The sequence below is a fragment of the Balaenoptera physalus genome (genome assembly GCF_965194825.1).
Source record: "Balaenoptera physalus genome assembly, chromosome: 13".
Lineage (NCBI taxonomy): Eukaryota > Metazoa > Chordata > Mammalia > Artiodactyla > Balaenopteridae > Balaenoptera > Balaenoptera physalus.
The window spans coordinates 36,905,919-36,926,485 of NC_138892.1; the positions used below are offsets into that span (position 1 = coordinate 36,905,919).

Sequence of the window (20,567 nt, forward strand, 5' to 3'; positions counted from 1 at the left end):
CACACATACAAATCAAAAAAAAAAAAAAAAGATCACCTCTTCACCTAGAAAAGTTACTTCACCCCCACTTTAGCCTAACTTTGGGAATTCCCATCAACAACATTCTTTCCACTGTAGGAAGCAACACTGCCAGAAGCTATGGCAAGCAGAGCCTCTTCTAAAATGCCTTTGATGACTGCAGCAACATGGATGCAACTAGAGATTATTAAGTGAAGTAAGTCAGAAAGAGAAAGACAAATACCATGTGATACCACTTACATGTGGAATCCAAAGTATGGCACAAATGAACCTATCTATGAAACAGCAACAGACTCACAGACATAGAGAACAGACTTGTGGTTGCCAAGGAGGAGGGGGGTGGGAGAGGGAAGGGCTGGGAGTGTGGCATTAGCAGATGTAAACTATTATATATAGGAGGGATAAACAACAAGGTCCTACTCTACAGCACAGGGAACTAGAGTCAATATCCTGTGATAAACTGTAATGGAAAAGAATATAAAAAAAGAATGTCTATATGTGTATAACTGAGTCACTTTGCCATACAGCAGATTGGCACAAGATTGTAAATCAACTATATGTCAATAAAAACAATAAAATAAAATAAAAAATGCCTCTGATGACATACACAGCCCCTGCTCCTGCTGACTACCTCTCTGCAGCACCCAACACTGTGAAACCCCGCCCCCAGCTGAGGTCACTCCAGTCCTGTGTCTCCTTCCTTTGTCCTCTGTCTCCCACCAGTGTTTCTCTAACAGAAACACAAAGAACTGCTGTGTTTTCACTCAGTCTCACTGTTCACGTTCCCACGCTTGATTTGGGCATCAGACCTGCAAGAGTTCAAAACTTACTGGAGAACCCAAGTCTTGATACCAGATCATATATTCCAGAATCCTTATCCCACATCAGTATGTATACAATAACCATGTTCGATGTGAGGGAATTTTACTATTCTTACGTTTTTTGGACAGTGACTTTTTTCATAGATATGTATAATGGAAAAAGTTGTGGAATAAATCAATATGAAGAGTCAAACATGTGAATATGGCCAGTAACATGAGCTGAGAAAGAAGTGGATTGGCTACATATAATGGGCAGGAAATGCTGTCCAGCAAACTTGAACTTTGTTGATTTATTTTCATTCATTAGTGAATTCATTAATCAACTCATTTAATAGTTTATTAACTCATTCATTAATTTATTAATCATAGTTTAACTGACTTACTACTTTCTTAATCATCATATATATAATTTAAAGCTCATGTGCTTGGCACTAGGGATGGAATGGTACCTAAACATTCCCTGGCCTTAAAGAGATTACATTGTGATTAAGGGGATCACATATGTAAATATGATCCACACTAAAAAGAGTCAAGTATTAGTTTTATGGTGACATTAGTATTAGTATTACGGTGACATTTGGGAGCAACTATTTTTCTTCCAACTCTGAAAATAGGAAAGGTATCGAGAAATCCTCCCAGAGAAGTGTATAGGTATGTATAAGTATCAGGCTAGGCAAAAAGGACAGGGAGTAGGGTATAAAGAGGTCATAAGAGGAGAAAACAGTAGAGAATGTTGCAGGCAAAACAAATAGCATGTGCAGAGGCCTCCCAGCAAATAAGAATATAACATATTTAGGAAAATTCCAAGAAAGAACCTTAGACTAAAAATCAGATATATGATAGAGCAACAACAAAATTTGGAATCAAGCATCTTTTGAAAAAATAAAATCTAAATAATCAGGTTCAACCAGTTTAAAGTGTAATGAGGGAAAAAAAGGATCTAATTCACATTAGCAAAAATACTTTTTTGAAAAAATTAAGAATAAATCAACCTTGGGGAGGAGTCAAGTTGGCATACAAGGAGGACACAGAATTCGCGTCTCCTCACAACTAGGGCACCTACCAGGCACCAGAGAGGGACCGCGGACACCTAAAGGGATGGGAGAAACCCCAAGTGACCAGGTAGGACGTGGGGCATGGGGGGAGTGAAGGGGGAGGAGAAGTGGAGGCGGGATGAGACTGGCGCCCCTGAGGGATGGCTGGGGGAAGGGAAGGGATCCCACACCTGCAGTGGGAAATTGGGGAACCATTGGGAGGGCAGAGGATCAAAAGGGAGTGTGGCCAGGTTTCCCCCGCCCACCAAGGCCCCCTCCAGCCACGTGGGTCCTGAGGGAGTGGGAGGGAGGGAAGGCGGAGCAAAAGTAAAGGCCAGACCTCAGGGACCTGCACACCTGAGGGGTGGCTGGGGTAAGGGAGGAGTTCCTACACCCAGCAGGACCCACCCACGGTTAGGGGTCCAGCGGCGCCGGGGGAGACCCTGGGGGAGATGGTGGGGGAGGGGAGCAAAGGGAACTGGGCCAGGGCTTTCCCTGTCCACTTAGGCACCAGGAAGCCTGTTGGGCTCCCAGGCCTAATCCTCTGCCCTCAGAGCCTCCTTCCTGCCATGCAGAACCCAAGCCCCGCCCTTATACCCCCACCCAGGGCCCCACCCGCACACACGCAGAGACCCCCTCCAACAAGCAGGGCCCAAACCCCACCCACACACACTCAGGGCCCTACCTCCAAACTCCGGAACTCTACACTCCAGAGGCCCTCCTTTCCAAGTGCTGCCTCTCCCCTTCCTCGAAGATCCTAAGCAGAAGGCCCACCCCAGGCTTGAAAGTCGCCCAGCCTAGGCCCTGCCCCCAGGGACTTTTCCTGTCTACTGGGTCCTGAGGCAAGGCCCTGCCCCATGCTCAAACGTCACCCCCACACCTGCCTAGGTCCCACCCCACCCTAAACCCTGCCCCTGCCTAAATTCCACCCCGCCTAAACTCCGCCCCCATAGCCAAGGCTTATTTTTTATTTTTTCCTTCTTTTTTCCACTTTTAGATTGGGGTTCTGTTTTACCTTGTTGATTCCTTCTTGTGGATCCTTTTATATTTTTATTTTTCCTAATAAATCTTTTATTTTTCTAATTTTATTTTATTCTTTATACTTCGATATTGTTCTCTGCGTATGGCTTGTTCCCCCCCACCACCACTTTTTTTTTCTTTTTTCTGTTGTGGTTTTATTTTACCTTGTTGCAGTTGTTTCAATTATAGTTTTGTTTTTCCTAATATAATTTTTATCTTTCTAATTCTATTTTGTTTTTTCCTCTTTCATATTGTACTGCTCCTTTATTTCTTTCTTCCTTTTTTTTTTTAACCGCACCACAAATCTTGCGGGATCTTGGCTCCAAGGCTGGAGGTCAGGCACAAGCTCCTGTGGTGGGGACTCTGAGTCCAAACTGCTGGATTAACAGAGAACCTCAGACCCCAGGGAATATTAATCAGAGTGAGGCCTCCTGGAGGGCCTCATCTCACCAACAAGACCCAGCTCTATCCAACTGCCTGTAAACTCCAGTGCTGGAAGTCTCAGGCCAAACAACCAGTAAGACAGGAATACAGCCCCAACAATTAAAAAAAAAAAAACAGAAACGACAAAAAAATATGTTACAGGGCTTCTTTGGTGGCGCAGTGGTTAAGAATCTGCCTGCCAATGCAGGGGACATGGGTTCAAGCCCTGGTCCGGGAAGATCCCACATACCGCGGAGCAACTAAGCCCGTGCACCACAACTACTGAGACTGCGCTCTAGAGCCCATGAACCACAACTACTGAGCTCACGTGTCATAACTACTGAAGCCCACGTGCCTAGAGCCCGTGCCCCGTAACAAGAGAAGCCACCGCAATGAGAAGCCCGCGCACCGCAACAAACAGTAGCCCCCGCCCACCGCAACTAGAGAAGACCCGTGCGCAGCAACAAAGACCCAGTGCAGCCAAAAATAAATAAATAAAATAAATTTAAAAAAAATATGTTACAGACGAAGGAGCAAGGTAAAAACATACAAGACCAAATAAATGAAGACGAAATAGGCAACGTACCTGAAAAAGAATTCAGATTAATGATAGTAAAGATGATCCGAAATCTCGGAAACAGAATGGAGAAATTACAAGAAACATTAAACAAGGATCTAGAAGAACTAAAGAGCAAACAAACAATGATGAACAACACAATTACTGAAATTAAAAATACTCTAGAAGGAATCAATAAAAGAATAACTGAGGCAGAAGAACAGAGAAGTGAGCTGGAAGATAAAATGGTGGAAATAACTGCCAGAGAGCAGAATAAAGAAAAAAGAATGAAAAGAATTGAGGACAGTCTCAGATACCTCTGGGGCAACATTAAACACACCAACATTTGAATTATAGGGGTCCCAAAAGAAGAAGAGAAAAAGAAAGGGTCTGAGAAAATACTTGAGGAAATTATAGTTAAAAACCTCCCTAACATGGGAAAGGAAATAGTCAATCAAGTCCAGGAAGCACAGAGAGTACCATACAGGAAAAACCCAAACAGAAACACATCGAGACACATATTAATCAAACTATCAAAAAATAAATACAATGAAAGCATATTAAAAGCAGCAAGGGAAAAGCAACAAATAACATACAAGGGAATCCCCATAAGGGTCACAGCTGATTTTTCAGCAGAAAATCTGCAAGCCAGAAGGGAGTGGCAGGACATATTTAAAGTGATAAAGGGAAAAACCTACAACCAAGATTACTCTACCCAGCAAGGATCTCATTCAGATTCGATGGAGAAATTAAAACCTTTACAGATAAGCAAAAGTTAAGAGAATTCAGCACCACCAAACCACCTTTACAACAAATGCTAAAGGAACTTCTCTAGGCAGGAAACACAAGAGAAGGAGAAGACCAACAAAAACAAACCCAAAACAATTAAGAAAATTGTAATAGGAACATACATATCGATAATTTCCTTAAATGTAAATGGATTAAATGCTCCTACCAAAAGACATAGACAGGTCGAATGGATACAAAAACAAGACCTGTATATATACTGTCCACAAGAGACCCACTTCAGAACTAGGGACACATACAGACTGAAAGTGAGGGGATGGACAAAGATATTCCACGCTAATGGAAATCAAAAGAAAGATGGAGTAGCAATTCTCATAACAGACAAAATAGACTTTAAAATAAAGACTATTACAAGAGACAAAGAAGGACACTACATAATGATCAAGGGATCAATCCAAGAGGAAGATATAACAATTGTAAATATTTATGCACCCAAAATAGGAGCACCTCAATATATAAGGTAAAGGCTAACAGCCATAAAAGGGGAAATCGTCAGTAACAGAATAATAATAGGGGACATTAACACCCCACTTTCACAAATGGACAAATCATCCAAAATGAAAATAATAAGGAAACACAAGCTTTAAATGACACATTAAACAAGATGGACTTAATTGATATTTATCGGACATTCCATCCAAAAACAACAGAATATACTTTCTTCTCAAGTGCTCATGGAACATTCTCCAGGATAGACGATACCTTGGGTCACAAATCAAGCCTTGGTAACTTTAAGAAAATTGAAATCGTATCACGTATCTTTTCCGACCACAACGCTATGAGACTAGATATCAATTACAGGAAAAAAACTGTAAAAAAAATACAAATATATGGAGGCTAAACAATATGCTACTAAATAACCAAAAGATCACTGAAGAAATCAAAGAGGAAATAAAAAACTACCTAGAAACAAATGCCAATGAAAACACAACAACCCAAAACCTACGGGATGCAGCAAAAGCAGTTATAGAAAGAAGTTTATAGCAATACAAGCCTACATGAAAAAACAGGAAACATCTCGAATAAACAACCTAACCTTGCACCTAAAGCAATTAGAGAAAGAAGAACAAAAAAGCCCCAAAGTTAGCAGAAGGAAAGAAATCATAAAGATCAGATCAGAAATAAATAAAAAAGAAATGAAGGAAACAATAGCAAAGATCAATAAAACTAAAAGCTGGTTCTTTGAGAAGATAAACAAAATTGATAAACCATTAGCCAGACTCATCAAGAAAAAAATGGAGAAGACTCAAATCAACAGAATTAGAAATGAAAAAGGAGAAGTAACAACTGATACAGCAGAAATACAAAGGATCATGAGAGACTACTACAAGCAACTATAAGCGAATACAATGGATGAAATCCCTGGATGAAATGGACAAATTCTTAGAAATGCACAACCTTCAGAGACTGAACCAGGAATAAATAGAAAATATAAACAGACCAATCACAAGCACTGAAATTGAAACTGTGATTAAAAATTTTCCTACAAACAAAAGCCCAGCACCAGATGGCTTCACAGGTGAATTCTATCAAACATTTAGAGAAGACCTAACACCTATGCTTCTCAAACTCTTCCAAAATATAGCAGAGGGAGGAACACTCCCAAACTCATTCTACGAGCCACCATCATCCTGATACCAAAACCAGACAGAGATACTAAAAAAAAAGAAAATTACAGCCCAATATCACTGATGAATATAGATGCAAAAATCCTCAACAAAATACTAGCAAGCAGAATCCAACAACACATTAAAAGGATCATACACCATGATCAAGTGGGGTTTATCCCAGGAATGCAAGGATTCTTCAAAATACACAAATCAATGTGATACACCATATTAACAAACTGAAGAATAAAAAGCATATGATCATCTCAAGAGATGCAGAAAAACTTTTGAGAAATTCAACACCCATTTATGATAAAAACTTTCCAGAAAGTAGGCATAGAGGGAACCTACCTCAACATTAATAAAGGCCATGTATGACAAAGCCACAGCCAACATCATTCTCAATGGTGAAAAACTGAAATTATTTCCTCTAAGATCAGGAACAAGACAAGGTTCCCCACTCTCACCACTATTATTCAACATAGTTTTGGAATTTTTAGCCACAGCAACCAAAGAAGAAAAAGAAATAAACGGAATGCAAATTGGAAAAGAAGAAGTAAAATTGTCACTGTTGCAGATGACATGATACTATCTATAGAGAATCCTAAAGATGCTACGAGAAAACTACTAGAGCTAATCAATGAATTTGCTAGAGTAGCAGGATACAAAATTAATGCACAGAAATATCTTGCATTCCTATACACTAATGATGAAAAATCTGAAAGAGAAATTAAGGAAACACTCCCATTTACCACTGCAACAAAAAGAATAAAATACCTAGGAATAAACCTACCTAAGGAGACAAAAGACCTGTATGCAGAAAACTATAAGACACTGCTGAAAGAAATTAAAGATGATACCAACAGATGGAGAGATATATCATGTTCTTGCATTGGAAGAATAAATATTGTGAAAATGACTATACTACCCAAAGGAATCTACAGATTCAATGCAATCCCTATCAAACTACCAATGGCATTTTTCATAGAACTAGAACACAAAATTGCACAATTTGTACAGAAACACAAAAGACCCCGAATAGCCAAAGCAGTCTTGAGAAAGAAAAATGGAGCTGGAAGAATCAGGCTCCTGGACTTCAAACTATACCACAAAGCTACAGTAATCAAGACAGTATGGTACTGGCACAAAAACAGAAATATAGATCAATGGAACAGGATAGAAAGCCCAGAGATAAACCCACACACAAATGGTCACCTTATCTTTGATAAAGGAGGCAAGAGAATACAGTGGAGAAAAGACAGCCTCTTTAATAAGTGGTGCTGAGAAAACCAGACAGCTACATGTAGAAGAATGAAATTAGAACACTTCTAACACCATATACAAAAATAAACTCGAAATGGATTAAAGACCTAAATGTAAGGCCAGACACTGTAAAACTCTCAGAGGAAAACATAGGCAGAACACTCTAATACATAAATCACAGCAAGATCCTTTTTGACCCACCTCCTAGAGAAATGGAAAAAAACCCAAAAATAAACAAATGGGACCTAATGAAACTTAAAAGCTTTTGCACAGCAAAGGAAACCATAAAAAAGATGGAGAGACAATGGGAGAAAATATTTGCAAACAAAGCAACTGACAAAGGGTTAATCTCCAAAATATACAAGCAGCTCATGCAGCTCAATATCATAAAAACAAACACCCCAATACAAAAATGGGCAGACCTAAATAGACATTTCTCCAAGGAAGATACACAGATTGCCAACAAACACATGAAAAGGTGCTTAACATCACTAATCATTAGAGAAATGGAATTCAAAACTACAATGAGTTATTACTTCACACCAGTCAGAATGGCCATCATCAAAAAATCTACAAACAATAAATGCTGGAGAGGGTGTAGAGAAAAGGGAACCCTCTTGCACTGTTGGTGGGAATGTAAATTGATACAGCCACTATGGAGAACAGTATGGTGGTTCCTTAAAAAACTAAATATAGAACTACCATACGACCCAGCAATCCCACTACTGGGCATATACCCTCAGAAAACCATAGTTCAAAGAGTCATGTACCACAATGTTCACTGCAGCACTATTTACAATAGCCAGGACTTGGAAGCAACTTAAGTGTCCATCGATAGATGAATGGATAAAGAAGATGTGGCACATATATACAATGGAATATTACTCAGCCATAAAAAGAAACAAAATTGAGTTATTTGTAGTGAGGTGGATGGACCTAGAGTCCATCATACAGAGTGAAGTAAGTCAGAAAGAGAAAAACAAATACCGTATGCTAACACATATATATGGAATCTAAAAAAAAGTGTTTTAAATGGTTCTGCTAAACCTAAGGGCAGGACAGGAATAAAGACACAGACGTAGAGAATGGACTTGAGGACATGGGGTGGGGGAATGGTAAGCTGGGACGAAGTGAGAGAGTAGCATTGACATATATACACTACCAAATGTAAAACAGATAGCTAGTGGGAAGCAGCTGCATAGCACAGGGAGATCAGCTCGGTGCTCTGAGACCACCTAGAGGGGTGGGATAAGGAGGGTGGGAGGGAGACGCAAGAGGGAGGGGATATGGGGATATACATATGCATATAGCTGATTCACTTTGTTATACAGCAGAAACTAACAGAACACTGTAAAGCAATTATACTCCAATAAAGATGTTCAAAAAAAAAAAAAGAATAAATCAACCTCAAATATGTGAGGCCTTTTTGAACCAAAATACAGTATTTTCAATATGGGAAATTTAAAAATTGAAATAAATATAGAAATACACATATCTAGAAGGGAAACTTGTAGACTATAACAATGTCAGTTTACCTCCCTTGAACATATAGTCACTGGAAAACCAATTAAAAGCCCAAACAGACTTCTAATGCAATTTAACAAGGCTATGATCATGTTCATATTAAAGACAAAACACAGAGGAATAATCGAGAATTGCTTGAAAATAAATAAAAAGAATGGGAAACTTGCCTTAAAATATAAAATATACTAGAAGTTACAGTAAATAAAACAAATTGTTCTTGGTGTGGGTTACCAAAAGACCAAAATAAAGCCCATAACAATGACTCCAGGGTTACATACCAACAGCCTAGGTGAGAAGCATTCAATAAATTATCATGGGGACATTAGTTTTCATTTTGGAAAAAAAAAAACAAACCTTAATACAAAAAATAATATATCCAGGGTGGGCTAAGTACCTAAAGAAAAAATCCAAAAATAATTCTAAAACTATTCAAAAAATGGACAATAACTTTTAAAAATATTAGCCTATGAATGGTTTTCATAGAGACACAAAATACAGAGGTTTTAAAGGAAAGGGTCTGTGGATTTTTTTTTATATATAGAGAGAGAGATTCAAGTTATATACAATAACGATTATCATTAAGAAAAGTAAAAATACAAGCAAAAACTAGGACAAAATACCTGCAGAAAAGATGTTTGTGTTATACATGTATGTAAGTGCGGCGGAGGGACACATTTTCACCTTAAACACCACAAATCAACAAGAAAAACTTCTCAATAAAGAAGTAGGCAAGAAACCTGAACAATTAATTCCCAGGAAAATTACAAAGAGCTAATAAACAAAATAAACTCCACTGGTAATTACGGAAACATGGTTTTGAAGCAACATTGTTTTGAAACCATTCCATTGGACATTTATTAATGCTGTCTATGTAACAGCCCCAACTGAAACAGTGTAATGTTAATGAAAGCAGAGACGGTCATGAAAATTATGACACATTTGTATATACATCCAGAAGTAAAAAAATCACTGGTGATGCACATACACAGGGGAAAAAGTTAAAAGTATGCTTGTATAACTACATGTTGTAACTACATATAGAAAAGCTTATGAAAAAAGTGAAAAGATATATACTAGAGGAGGGAAAAAGATGTGTAAGGAATGCAATAATAACTTTTATGCTTTACTACTTATTCTTCAGTACTGCTTCAATGTTTTCAACAAGATTCTATTTGAGTATAAATTAAGTGGTAAAAGTGATCAATTAAAACAAAATGAAAGTATGTAATAAGTGTTAGGCTTTGCTCTTGCCATGTGAACAGGTAGGTAGGTACCTACAAGCTGTCTCATCTCCTTCCAGGAATCACTAAAGAGCCAGATGAGTTGTGTATCCAGATCTCTGGTGACTCCAAGCCAACGGAATTTCACCAAAATTTCTCAGTCCCATTCACTTGATATCAGACATGGCAAGCACCTCCTGGCCCTCCTGTTTGATAGCCTCTCCTGAATTGTCTATTTTGGGAGACCAGTCTGCTTACCTGGTATCCTTTGAACACCTCCCTCCATCCTTTATACACACACATACATACATCCATGGAACTTGGCAGGAAACCCTGCCCTGGACTCTAGCCTTTTGGCCAAGGGTTACTTTCCCCCTCATTTCTACAGACCTCACTTCCACAGGCTTCTCATGCCTTGTTTTCAACAGGGATTCAAGGAATGGCTCAGCCCCATTATCAGATAGTCCCACCACTTCCATTCTGTAATCTCTGATCCCTCTAACCTCTCAAGGGTCCTCAAAAGCTGGTCCTGAACAAACAAAAAAATCTCTCATTAGAACTAGATCTATGGTGACAACTCTGCACCCCACATTCCCTCACTGCTCTATCCTCCTAAATTACTTCCTTTGAAGACAGAGTTCTCGGCATCATGAGATATATAAACTTGTTGAAATTCTATGCAAATTTTTAGCTTCCTCAATCCCTACCCCCCGTTAAAAACTCATGTGCTTGGCATTGTGCTTGGTACTGGGGATAGGTAGAATGGTACCACTATGTGTCACTCTGCCTCTTAAAATGAAGCTCCCAATAGGCAACTATTGGTTGAATTATGTCTCTCCCAAAAAAGGTACGTTGAAGTTGTAACCCCCAATACCTTAGAATATGTCCTTTCTTGGAAAAAGGATCACTGCAGATGTAATGTGATAACAAGGGTGGGCCCCTAATCTAATATGACCGGTATCCAGATAAGAGGATGTGAAGGCAAAGTTACACAGGGAGATCGTCATGTGATGACAAAGGCAGAGACTGGGGTCATGCAGCTGCAAGCCAAGGAACTCCAAAGAATGCCAGCAAACCACAGGAAAGAGGCAAGGAAGGATTCCCCTAAAGGTTTCAGAGGGAGCTTGCCCTGTGGACACCTTCACTGTGAACTGCTAGCCTCCAGAACTGTGCCATAATAAATTTCTATTATTTTAAACCACCTAATTTGCAGTACTTTGTTACAGAAACTAATACACAAACCAACGCTAACATAAATGTCTTTGTTTCTGAACCTTCAAGATAACAACTCTAGACACCTAATTCAAGAAGGCTGTCATAACCCAGAATTGTTTAATGACAATGATCGACATATACTTACACAATTCAAAGAATGTGGCTAATACCCATTACTAATCTTACCACTTACAGTGACATATGGAATCTCCTCTGCTCTGATATGAATTTCATAATTCATTTATAAAAGCAACAAATATAGTCAGAACTCCTGTAGATATGGAGAGATATAATGACCAATAAGAAATCGCCACTACTTCATGAAGCTGAATATGAATGGTAATGACCTTTGTACTTCAATATTAAATATGGTATTTCTATAACTTTAGACAGACAATCTTTATGTTATAGAAGTATTTATTTATTCCTAGTTTATTTATGTCTTTGTTCTCTGAGGCAGATGTTGATCGAAAGCCTTCCTGGCACTTCTAGAAATGATCATAAATTTTTTCCTCTTCTGACTTTTTAAATTGAAAGAGTATAGCAATTGAATTGTGGTATTGAATACTCCACTATAAAACTTAGAATAAATCCCATCTGATAGTGGTGTTTTAATCTTTAATATGCTGCTGCATCCAGTATATTAATTTTAAGATATGTCTACATTTATATTCATAAGTCTATTGGCCTGTTTTGGTTCTGTTATTTGTTCTTGCTTGTTTGCTTTTTGTTTTGTTTTTTGAGTTTTGTTTTTGTTATTCTCTTTTGTGTTTTGGTTTTAAGTATCATCAGACCTTTTGCCATCAGTTTTATCTAGCTTCACAAAAATAAGTGAGAAGTGTAACTAATGCAAGAAATACCATTTGATTAATGATTTGATAGAACTTACTTGTGAAATGCCTTAACTTGGTTCCTTGGAGAGAAACTTCTTTAATATGGTTTTCAAATTTTTCCAAGGTTTTTGACTCAGATTGCCTGCTTCTTCTTGGGCTAATGTTAATCATTTATATTTTCCCAGAAAAGCATTCATATTACTAAGATTTTCATATACATAACTAACATTTTGTTATTTTAAGCTTCCATACATCTGGATGCAGGCCCTTTCTCATTCTCAGTATTGTATTGTATATTTGAGATTTTCTATTTTGTCCATTACCTTTGCCATATATTGTTGATCTTTTACAGAACAAGCTCTTACATTTATTCATTACTTCCCATTGTTTCTCCATATTCTACTTCATTAACATTTTCTTTTTACTTGCCTTAAATTTATTAGTTTACTGTATTGCTCCTTTCCTAGTTTCTCAGATTAGATGATTACTTAGATGCTTACAGAAGAAAAATGACAACTAACTTATGGTGGCAAAATCTCTATTATCCACAGAAATAATCCCCTCTGTTATGTAAGATAATCAAGAATTGATTAAACCACATTACATTTATCATCTGCATTCTGAAATCTAATGCCTAATGAAATATTCAATGCTCTATTGAATTCCCTGTTTCGGTGGCAATTGGAACAGACTGACTGGGGCAAATCTATAACAGTGAAAGAACAGAGCATTTTTCATAGGAGAAATCAATTGTATTTCAAATGGCAGTGAGTGGTGCAGTTAAAAGGTTGAAAGTCGACTATGTATTTATAAGATTTGACAGTGTAAATCATTGACTGGTGGTCTGTCTGCTTTGTCCCTGAAAATTTATTATACCTGAAAAGAGAAACCAACATCATAAGGCAGATCTGTTAAACCTGGTCTTAAAATTACTTGTGGGAACTACTGAATTTCAATAAATTTGATAATATGAATAAAAGGTTAAATATAAGGCTATGCAATAAATGTACTACATCTATTGCTATTAAGAGTAGAATTGGGGGGAGGTAGGCAAAATGGGTGAAGGGGGTCAAAAGGTAGAAACTTCAGTTATAAAATAAATAAGTCCTGAAGATGTAACGTACATACAGCATAGTGACTAGTTAATAACACCATACCGCATATTTAAAAGTTCCTAAGAGAGAGTTGCTAAATAAAAGGTCTCATCACAAGAAAAAAAATTTGTAACAATGTATGGTGACAGATGTTAACTAGATTTCCTGTAGTAATCATTTTGCAATATATACAAATATCGAATCATTATGTTGTATATCTGAAACTAATAAAATCTTATATGTCAATTATACCTCAACACAGAAAAGTAGAACCTAAGCACTGTTTTAAATTTCACATTATATGTCTATAACCTGTAACTATGGATTGAAGTGATATCAAAACAATGTGATAATTAAAAACAATTTCTGCAGTATCTTCTTCTTGAAAGCAACTCTTAGCTCAGTTGTGCAAACCCATGATCTTTTTAACAAAATTCTACAGCATGAGTTCAGTAAACAATCATAAAAAAAAAATTAACTTACATTTTCTGTTAGATGTAATTCCAAGTATTTTATTTCTATATGAAAAGTGATTTGAATTAATTTTTTTTCTGAATTTGACAGATGTACACTGTGATTTTGTTTCCCCATACCCTTGGTTTACTTCTGCCAGCTTGAGCAAAAATACAATTGTTGCAGGGTTATAGAGTCAGAACATCTTAAGCTCAAATATTGGCTCCTCTACTGTTTGGGTGATCTTACACAAATTACCTCTGCATTTTCCTCATTTTGTAGGCTTCATGTGAAGATAAACTGTCATAACATATGTAAGGAACTAAGAAAAGTGGTTGGCACATAAAAGTAATTCAAGTAATTGCTCCCAAAGAAAAAAAGTTAAAATTATTCCATCATTTTATAAATAAGAAATATAACCATTTATATGTACCTCTTGGATATAACTTGGTATTAATGCTGCAAAAAAAATGTCCTCAGTTTTAAAATCTTTTAATGCAATGTTTCCTAAACTTCAGATATAACCATATATTATTTGTACTATTACTTATTTAATATTCTTCCAAATCATTCCTTTTTTCTCTATTCTCTCCTAGAACAATATTTAGACGTGCTAGTTATATTTTTTAAATATAAACATAAATATAAAATTACAGGGACTAATTTAAAGATTATCTCTGGCCTCTTAGAATCATCCTGTGTCTGGCCAGTGGTAGTGTACCTCTCTTTAGTAATTATTGTTTTGAAGTTATATAATGATGCATGTCTCCAAGTTATATTCCTAATAAAATTTTCTAGCAATAGGAATTTTTTTCAATAATTTACAAAGCACGTAGATCTATGAACATTGAATGTGTTCAAAAAAATCTAGGTTACTGATTTAAAGTTAAGTAGAGGAACTAACAGGAGTTTATGATTCTCAACAGCTTCTAAAACTCATTAATAAATATGGGTATTCCATGCTAACTAACACAATAGCTTCATTAGTTTCAGGTTTTGGTTATAAAACATCTTTAAGAGACTTAACTTTAACTGATAATATGAAATGTGATTAACACCTGCTGCTACCACAAAGGAATGTTGTTTGGTTAAGTTTACTGGTAAAACTAAGCAAAGCAAACTCCTTTTCTTTCAGGATTTGAAATAGAACAAGGAGCAATTTCTGTACATCAGAAAAAATTATGTGATGAGGGCTTCCCTGGCACAGTGGTTAAGAATCCGCCCGCCAATGCAGGGGACACGGGTTTGATCCCTGGTCCTGGAAGATCCCACATGCCGCGGAGCAACTAAGCCCGTGTGCCACAACTACTGAGCCTGCACTCTAGAGCCCAAGAGCCACAACTACTGAGCCTGCGTGCCACAACTACTGAAGCCCATGCACTACAACAAAGAGTAGCCCCCGCTCGCCACAACTAGAGAAAGCCCGTGACCAGCAATGAAGACCCAACGCAGCCAAAAATAAAAATAAATAAATTTTAAAAATTTGTGATGAAAATAGCATATATATATCTCAAAAAAACTTTGTCACATAGTCTCTAACTGTTCCTGAGAAAACCTGGCTTTTTTCCTAACTATGTAAATAAACAGAAAAAAAAAATAAGATTGCTCCTAGGGACATAAGATGCCAGACATATTTATGATATTACAGGCTGTAAAGTATTTATCTTGGTGTGTCTTATTAATATTTGATTAAAAATCATTGAATAACTCACCTATTTTGAAACATAATTAGTTATGTATCAGAATTCTGTCAACCACATGGGTTATGTAATCCTTCAAAATTATTGCTGACATTTCTTGTGGAATTTAGGCCTCTCCATTTGAGCTAACAGTTAAGTATAGTTAAAAAAAACCTGTCACAGTAGTAAAATTATTTTGAAACTATAAATGGCATTATGCCATATCCCTTTTCCTACAAATAGGGGGGAAGAAACCAAATCTTGTTAATAACCACTTCTTCAGTAAGAATTTTTCATTGGGGTTTAGGGAGATGTATCTATATGCTTTCACAGTTTACATGTGCATCCACAGAGTAAGTTATAAGATGCAGCTTTTAAATTTCATGTAAAGTATGTTCATCTAATTGAATAAATTTCTCTTCTCAGCAAAGAATAAGCCTGGTTGGACACATTTCCTTTTTCTTTCAACCCTTGCCCAACAAGTAACACCAGAAGGTAGGTAACTTTTCAACCAGTGGCTATAGATGAGAGAGAGAAAAACAAGTTCAAAGAAGGGATGCTGGTTGTTCAGCTACTTTCTCCCCTGACAATGTATGAAGAATGGGCACCAAAAGCAAACTGGCATCCCACATTGCAAGACAAGAGGTCCCTTTGACAACATTACTTTCAGAGGCAAAAAAAAAAGAAAAAAAAAAAGAATGTTTGTGTAAATTTATCAAACTGATAAGGTTCTTTTTCATGAAATAAAAATACTATTCAATAATCAATACTAATCAATAATATAGGAACATCACATTATTTAGATGAAGAAGACATGGGGGGAAAGCCTTTGTAGTTGTATCTAGATATATCCATTCAAATAAAGAAAAAGATGCAATCTCAAATTACTTCCGGGAAAATGACGAAGTATGAAACACAGCAGAGAGTGAATATCAGGGGTGTGTAAACTGGAGAGGGAGTGCTCCCCCTGAAGGCATCCCAGGTAAAAAAGAGAAAATTGAACACTGTGCAGGTCAACACAAAACACATGCTGACCTAATTTAGACTATAGGCCAGGAGACTGAGACCCCAGGGTTAAAGTCTAGGAAGTTAAAGAAAGGTAAATGTACAAACAGGAAGTTAAACTGAGCTCATCTTGTCTGCTTTCCCTTAAAAATCTAGATATTTTGGTGTTTTTTTACAAAAATTTTTTACATCTGTGCTTTTAGATTTAGCCAGTACAAAAGATTAGACATAACCAGAACACAAATGCACATTAAAAATGAAGCTGACAAACTAGTTTAATATTGTCAATATTACATAGCAGTCATTAAACACAAGCAGTAGACATCTTATATGCCTGGTCCCCTCCTACAGGGAACTGGTTCTCCTCCTTTCCATTCCAACCTCAGAGGCACTGTCAATGGAGGGCTCTTATAGTCCCGGACACACGGCCCGAAGTTTCATTTAAGAAACGATCCATGATCCCAGAAAGGTCAGTCAGAGATCTTTTTCCAGGATTAATAGAGACACCAAGACAACTCCTTCAGAGACTGAGAAGAGTCTATATGCATAAAAGTGCAGGAGTCATTTCATTAACTTAGAGTCCCACAGAGAAAGGAGTGAACCCAAAAGAAACCAAAGACGCAAAATGGAGACAAACACCCGAAACATAATAAAACACCTGGATCTAACTGTGCCTTCATCTAGTCAACCCCAGGAATTTTCAGTTATGGGGGCTAATAAATTCTCTTTTGTGTTTAAGCAAGTTTAGACTAAGTTTCTATTACTTATAAATAAAAGAGTGTCATAAATACAAGAGACAGAAAAAGGATTTCAGTTTAATTTGCATTTACCACTCACATCTAACTGCACCCCCTGGGGCTTTCCATTCAAATAACAGAACAGATTTTTCCCCAGGGATTTTTCTAACCCAGCATACACAGACATTCTAAATTATCCCATTATCCCAACCTAATTGTCACTACCTTTGGAGGAGGGGGTGGAAAAATAAAAGAAAAACATTATCTTATTTGATAACTCCCCAGGTTTAGTACATGTTCTATATATACTTTGACACCAGCAATTCTTTAACAAAGGATAAAATCTATTATTAAAAATCAAGATATCAATTACGTAGAGTATCATACGTAGCAGTCTTATTTTATGAGCCCAACCAAGTACTAATGATGTGAACTTTAAAAAAAAAAAAAAAAGCTAAAAGCATTTAAACCAATTTTTATGTTACATGGCATAGTACTTCAAAAAAAAAAAACCTCAGCCATATTATATCAATACACATGAATATCAAGGATGTGGCCCAAAAGAGAGATCACAAATACCATCCATTTACTAATCTCAGAGGCATGATTCATGAAAAGACTATTTCAGAATATCAGCTACCATCATCTCCATTTCCAGCAGTTAAATCAACAGCCCCTCTCGCCACATGTTTCAAAGATGAACCAAACCAGAAAAAGCAACGCATACTCACAAATTATAAAGCATGTCAGCCATGTTGCTTCGGTAATACAAAGCATTTCTATAGGCGCTTTCAGCTTCAGAAATTTTGCTCTGACTCTTGAGAACATTTCCAAGGTTACCCCATGCTGCCAAAAAGAGAAAGAAGTATTCAGGCTAAGTGTCATTCCAATTATATATGACATAATATCAGGCCGTCAGGAAGTACCACAATGAGAGAAAAAACTCTCATAAAACATTTTTAAGAAAGCAAATTTATTTCCTTTATACTCCAACATTTCATCAAACTAGGGGATTAAATGCAATGAAAGCCTAAAACAAAAATATGTCTCAAAGCTGATATACACGTACAGTTCATCATAAGGCCAAGAACTATGTTATCTTAAGATCACCTACAAAGACTTGAAGCTCTTTCAAATCTTGGTAGGGGTCTTCATGGACTGAAATTATTGTATACTTACTAAACCAGAAACTGTAAGAAATCATCTTAAAATAAAGACTTCATTCAAATACAAAAACACTGATAAATGACATAGAAGAACTGGAAATAAAAAAGAAGATAACTAAGTAGATCAAAGCTATAAAAAGGCTTAATAGTCATCAGAATGTATCAGTAAACACTCTGCTTCTTAAAACAGTTAAGTATATATGGTTTATTCACATATAATGTTCTTTTATACCCTTCCTGTTAATAAATTCATACATGGGAAAATCAGTAACAGTGTTTTCACAAATAGTCACACTTAAAAATCTACATTTTCTGTATACCATTTATGTTTCACTCCAAATAATCATGATTTCTCAATATTATAAGACACCCCATTAATAGCTGCCCACACAGCATGGCTCTCAAACAGACCTATCCCTCAAACTTGGATGCTTCTCTTGTCTTCTTTCTTTCCCATAAGGAGATGGGGTGTCAGGTCCTGAAATCGGAGTCCCTCCCAACTAGAAGATGAGGATGAGAAGGCTCATGGGTACCAAGATCTATTTATTTGGGTAATTAATAGCTATATATGAAGAATGAAAGGGGTTTTGAGATATCACTTTTTAATGCATAAAAATGTGTAGCCTCTTTCAATCCCAAATTTGCTTATGTGCCCTGTAATTTAACATGCTGTGCCTTTGTTTACTCATCTGTAATATGGGAGAGAATAATATCTCCTGGGTTTGTTGACAAGGATTAAATGAGTTTGTATACATAGGGTGTTTAAGACAGTGCCCGCCATGTGGCAAATACTCAATAAATATTTTCACACCAAGTTTCACCTTTCACTGCAAACCAACATTCACACGCTATGAATTAGGCCTTGGCACTATGAGTCCATAGAAAATTGAATCCTTATCTTTTTGAAAGATAAAACTTAAAAAAACACAAAGTATGAAAAACATATAGTAAAATAAATTATGATTATCTTCAAATTTAATAGGCAAAACACCGTATGTATTCTATATCCAACCCCCCATCCCACCACCAATATAACAAGTATGGCTCAATGGAAACTTCTAATAGCCAGGCTGTTTTTCAACCCACCTCACTTCTCCCAAAGTTTTGCTTTGATTGTGGCATTAGTAAATGAAAATATATTTACACTGGGATCACTCCAGAGAAATGCATCCAACTAGTAATTTAAGCACAAGGAAAACATCATTATAATGTTATCCCATCTTACCCATAGTCTTTGAACACAGATGATGAAAAAAAATTATAGCAGGAAATTACTTTGAATATTAAGGCATATTTCCAGAGCAACTGATTGACATTTTTTCAAGTACTTATAGCCCAATTAATAGTTAATAGTCAACAAATACATAATTATGTCTAGAATATACATTTACTCATTTGGTTAGTGGTTCATTTATTAATTCATAAATGTATTTGTTTATTAAGCACCTATTTTGTGCCAGAAACATTACTGGGGACTGGCACAACTGTACATACATACAAGTTCTCACCCACTCGCAGCTTAGGTTTGAAGTGGGGAGTGGAGTGGGGATGGGAGGACCACACAATAGAAGAAATGAATTAACTTCAGGTGATAAGTGCTACAAACAATATAAAACAAAGTAAGATGGAGGGAATGAGGCTAATTTAAACAGGGATATCTTAGAAATAGGGAAATGGGTGTGATCTCTAAAAACTGAGGATAAAGAAGCAGTCTTGGAAAGACCAGCGATTCCAGGTAGGGGGAAAAGTAAGAGCAAAGAATCTAAGATGCCTTCCGCAGGGAAAGGCAGTAGAGGAGATGGTTATTTCAAAGTAAGACTACAACTTATAAATTAAAAATCATTAGCAAAGTTATCTGTGGCAAAGCCACAGCGTGTTACTAAGTTTCTTTTGTCCAAACAGAAATCACTCACATATTTATGATTAAGTCATTGCCCTAGGTGACTACAAAAAGAAGAAAATTCCCAAATTAAGTATGTAGTTTTTAAACAATTTTAATTGCTTATGGATAAAAGAGGGAGTAGGGGAGAGAGGAAACAAAGGGTAGACTTTGATGTCCTGAACTCATCTGACACTCACCAACAGGCCATTC

At 36.8% G+C, this 20,567-nt stretch overlaps 1 protein-coding gene across 8 annotated transcripts in view; it reads right to left on the reverse strand.

The window, feature by feature from the left end:
• Positions 1 to 20,567, reverse strand: part of TMTC2 (transmembrane O-mannosyltransferase targeting cadherins 2) — an 874,097-nt gene that overhangs the window by 634,462 nt on the left and 219,068 nt on the right. For all 8 annotated transcript variants that reach the window (XR_014252178.1, XM_082418933.1, XM_082418934.1 and 5 more), the window contains one exon: positions 18,041 to 18,155. Coding sequence is in view for 7 of the 8 variants with exons in the window: in XM_082418933.1 (XP_082275059.1) it covers positions 18,041 to 18,155 (115 nt within the window). In the remaining variant the exon portion in view is untranslated. The remainder of the gene's footprint in view (positions 1 to 18,040; positions 18,156 to 20,567) is intronic.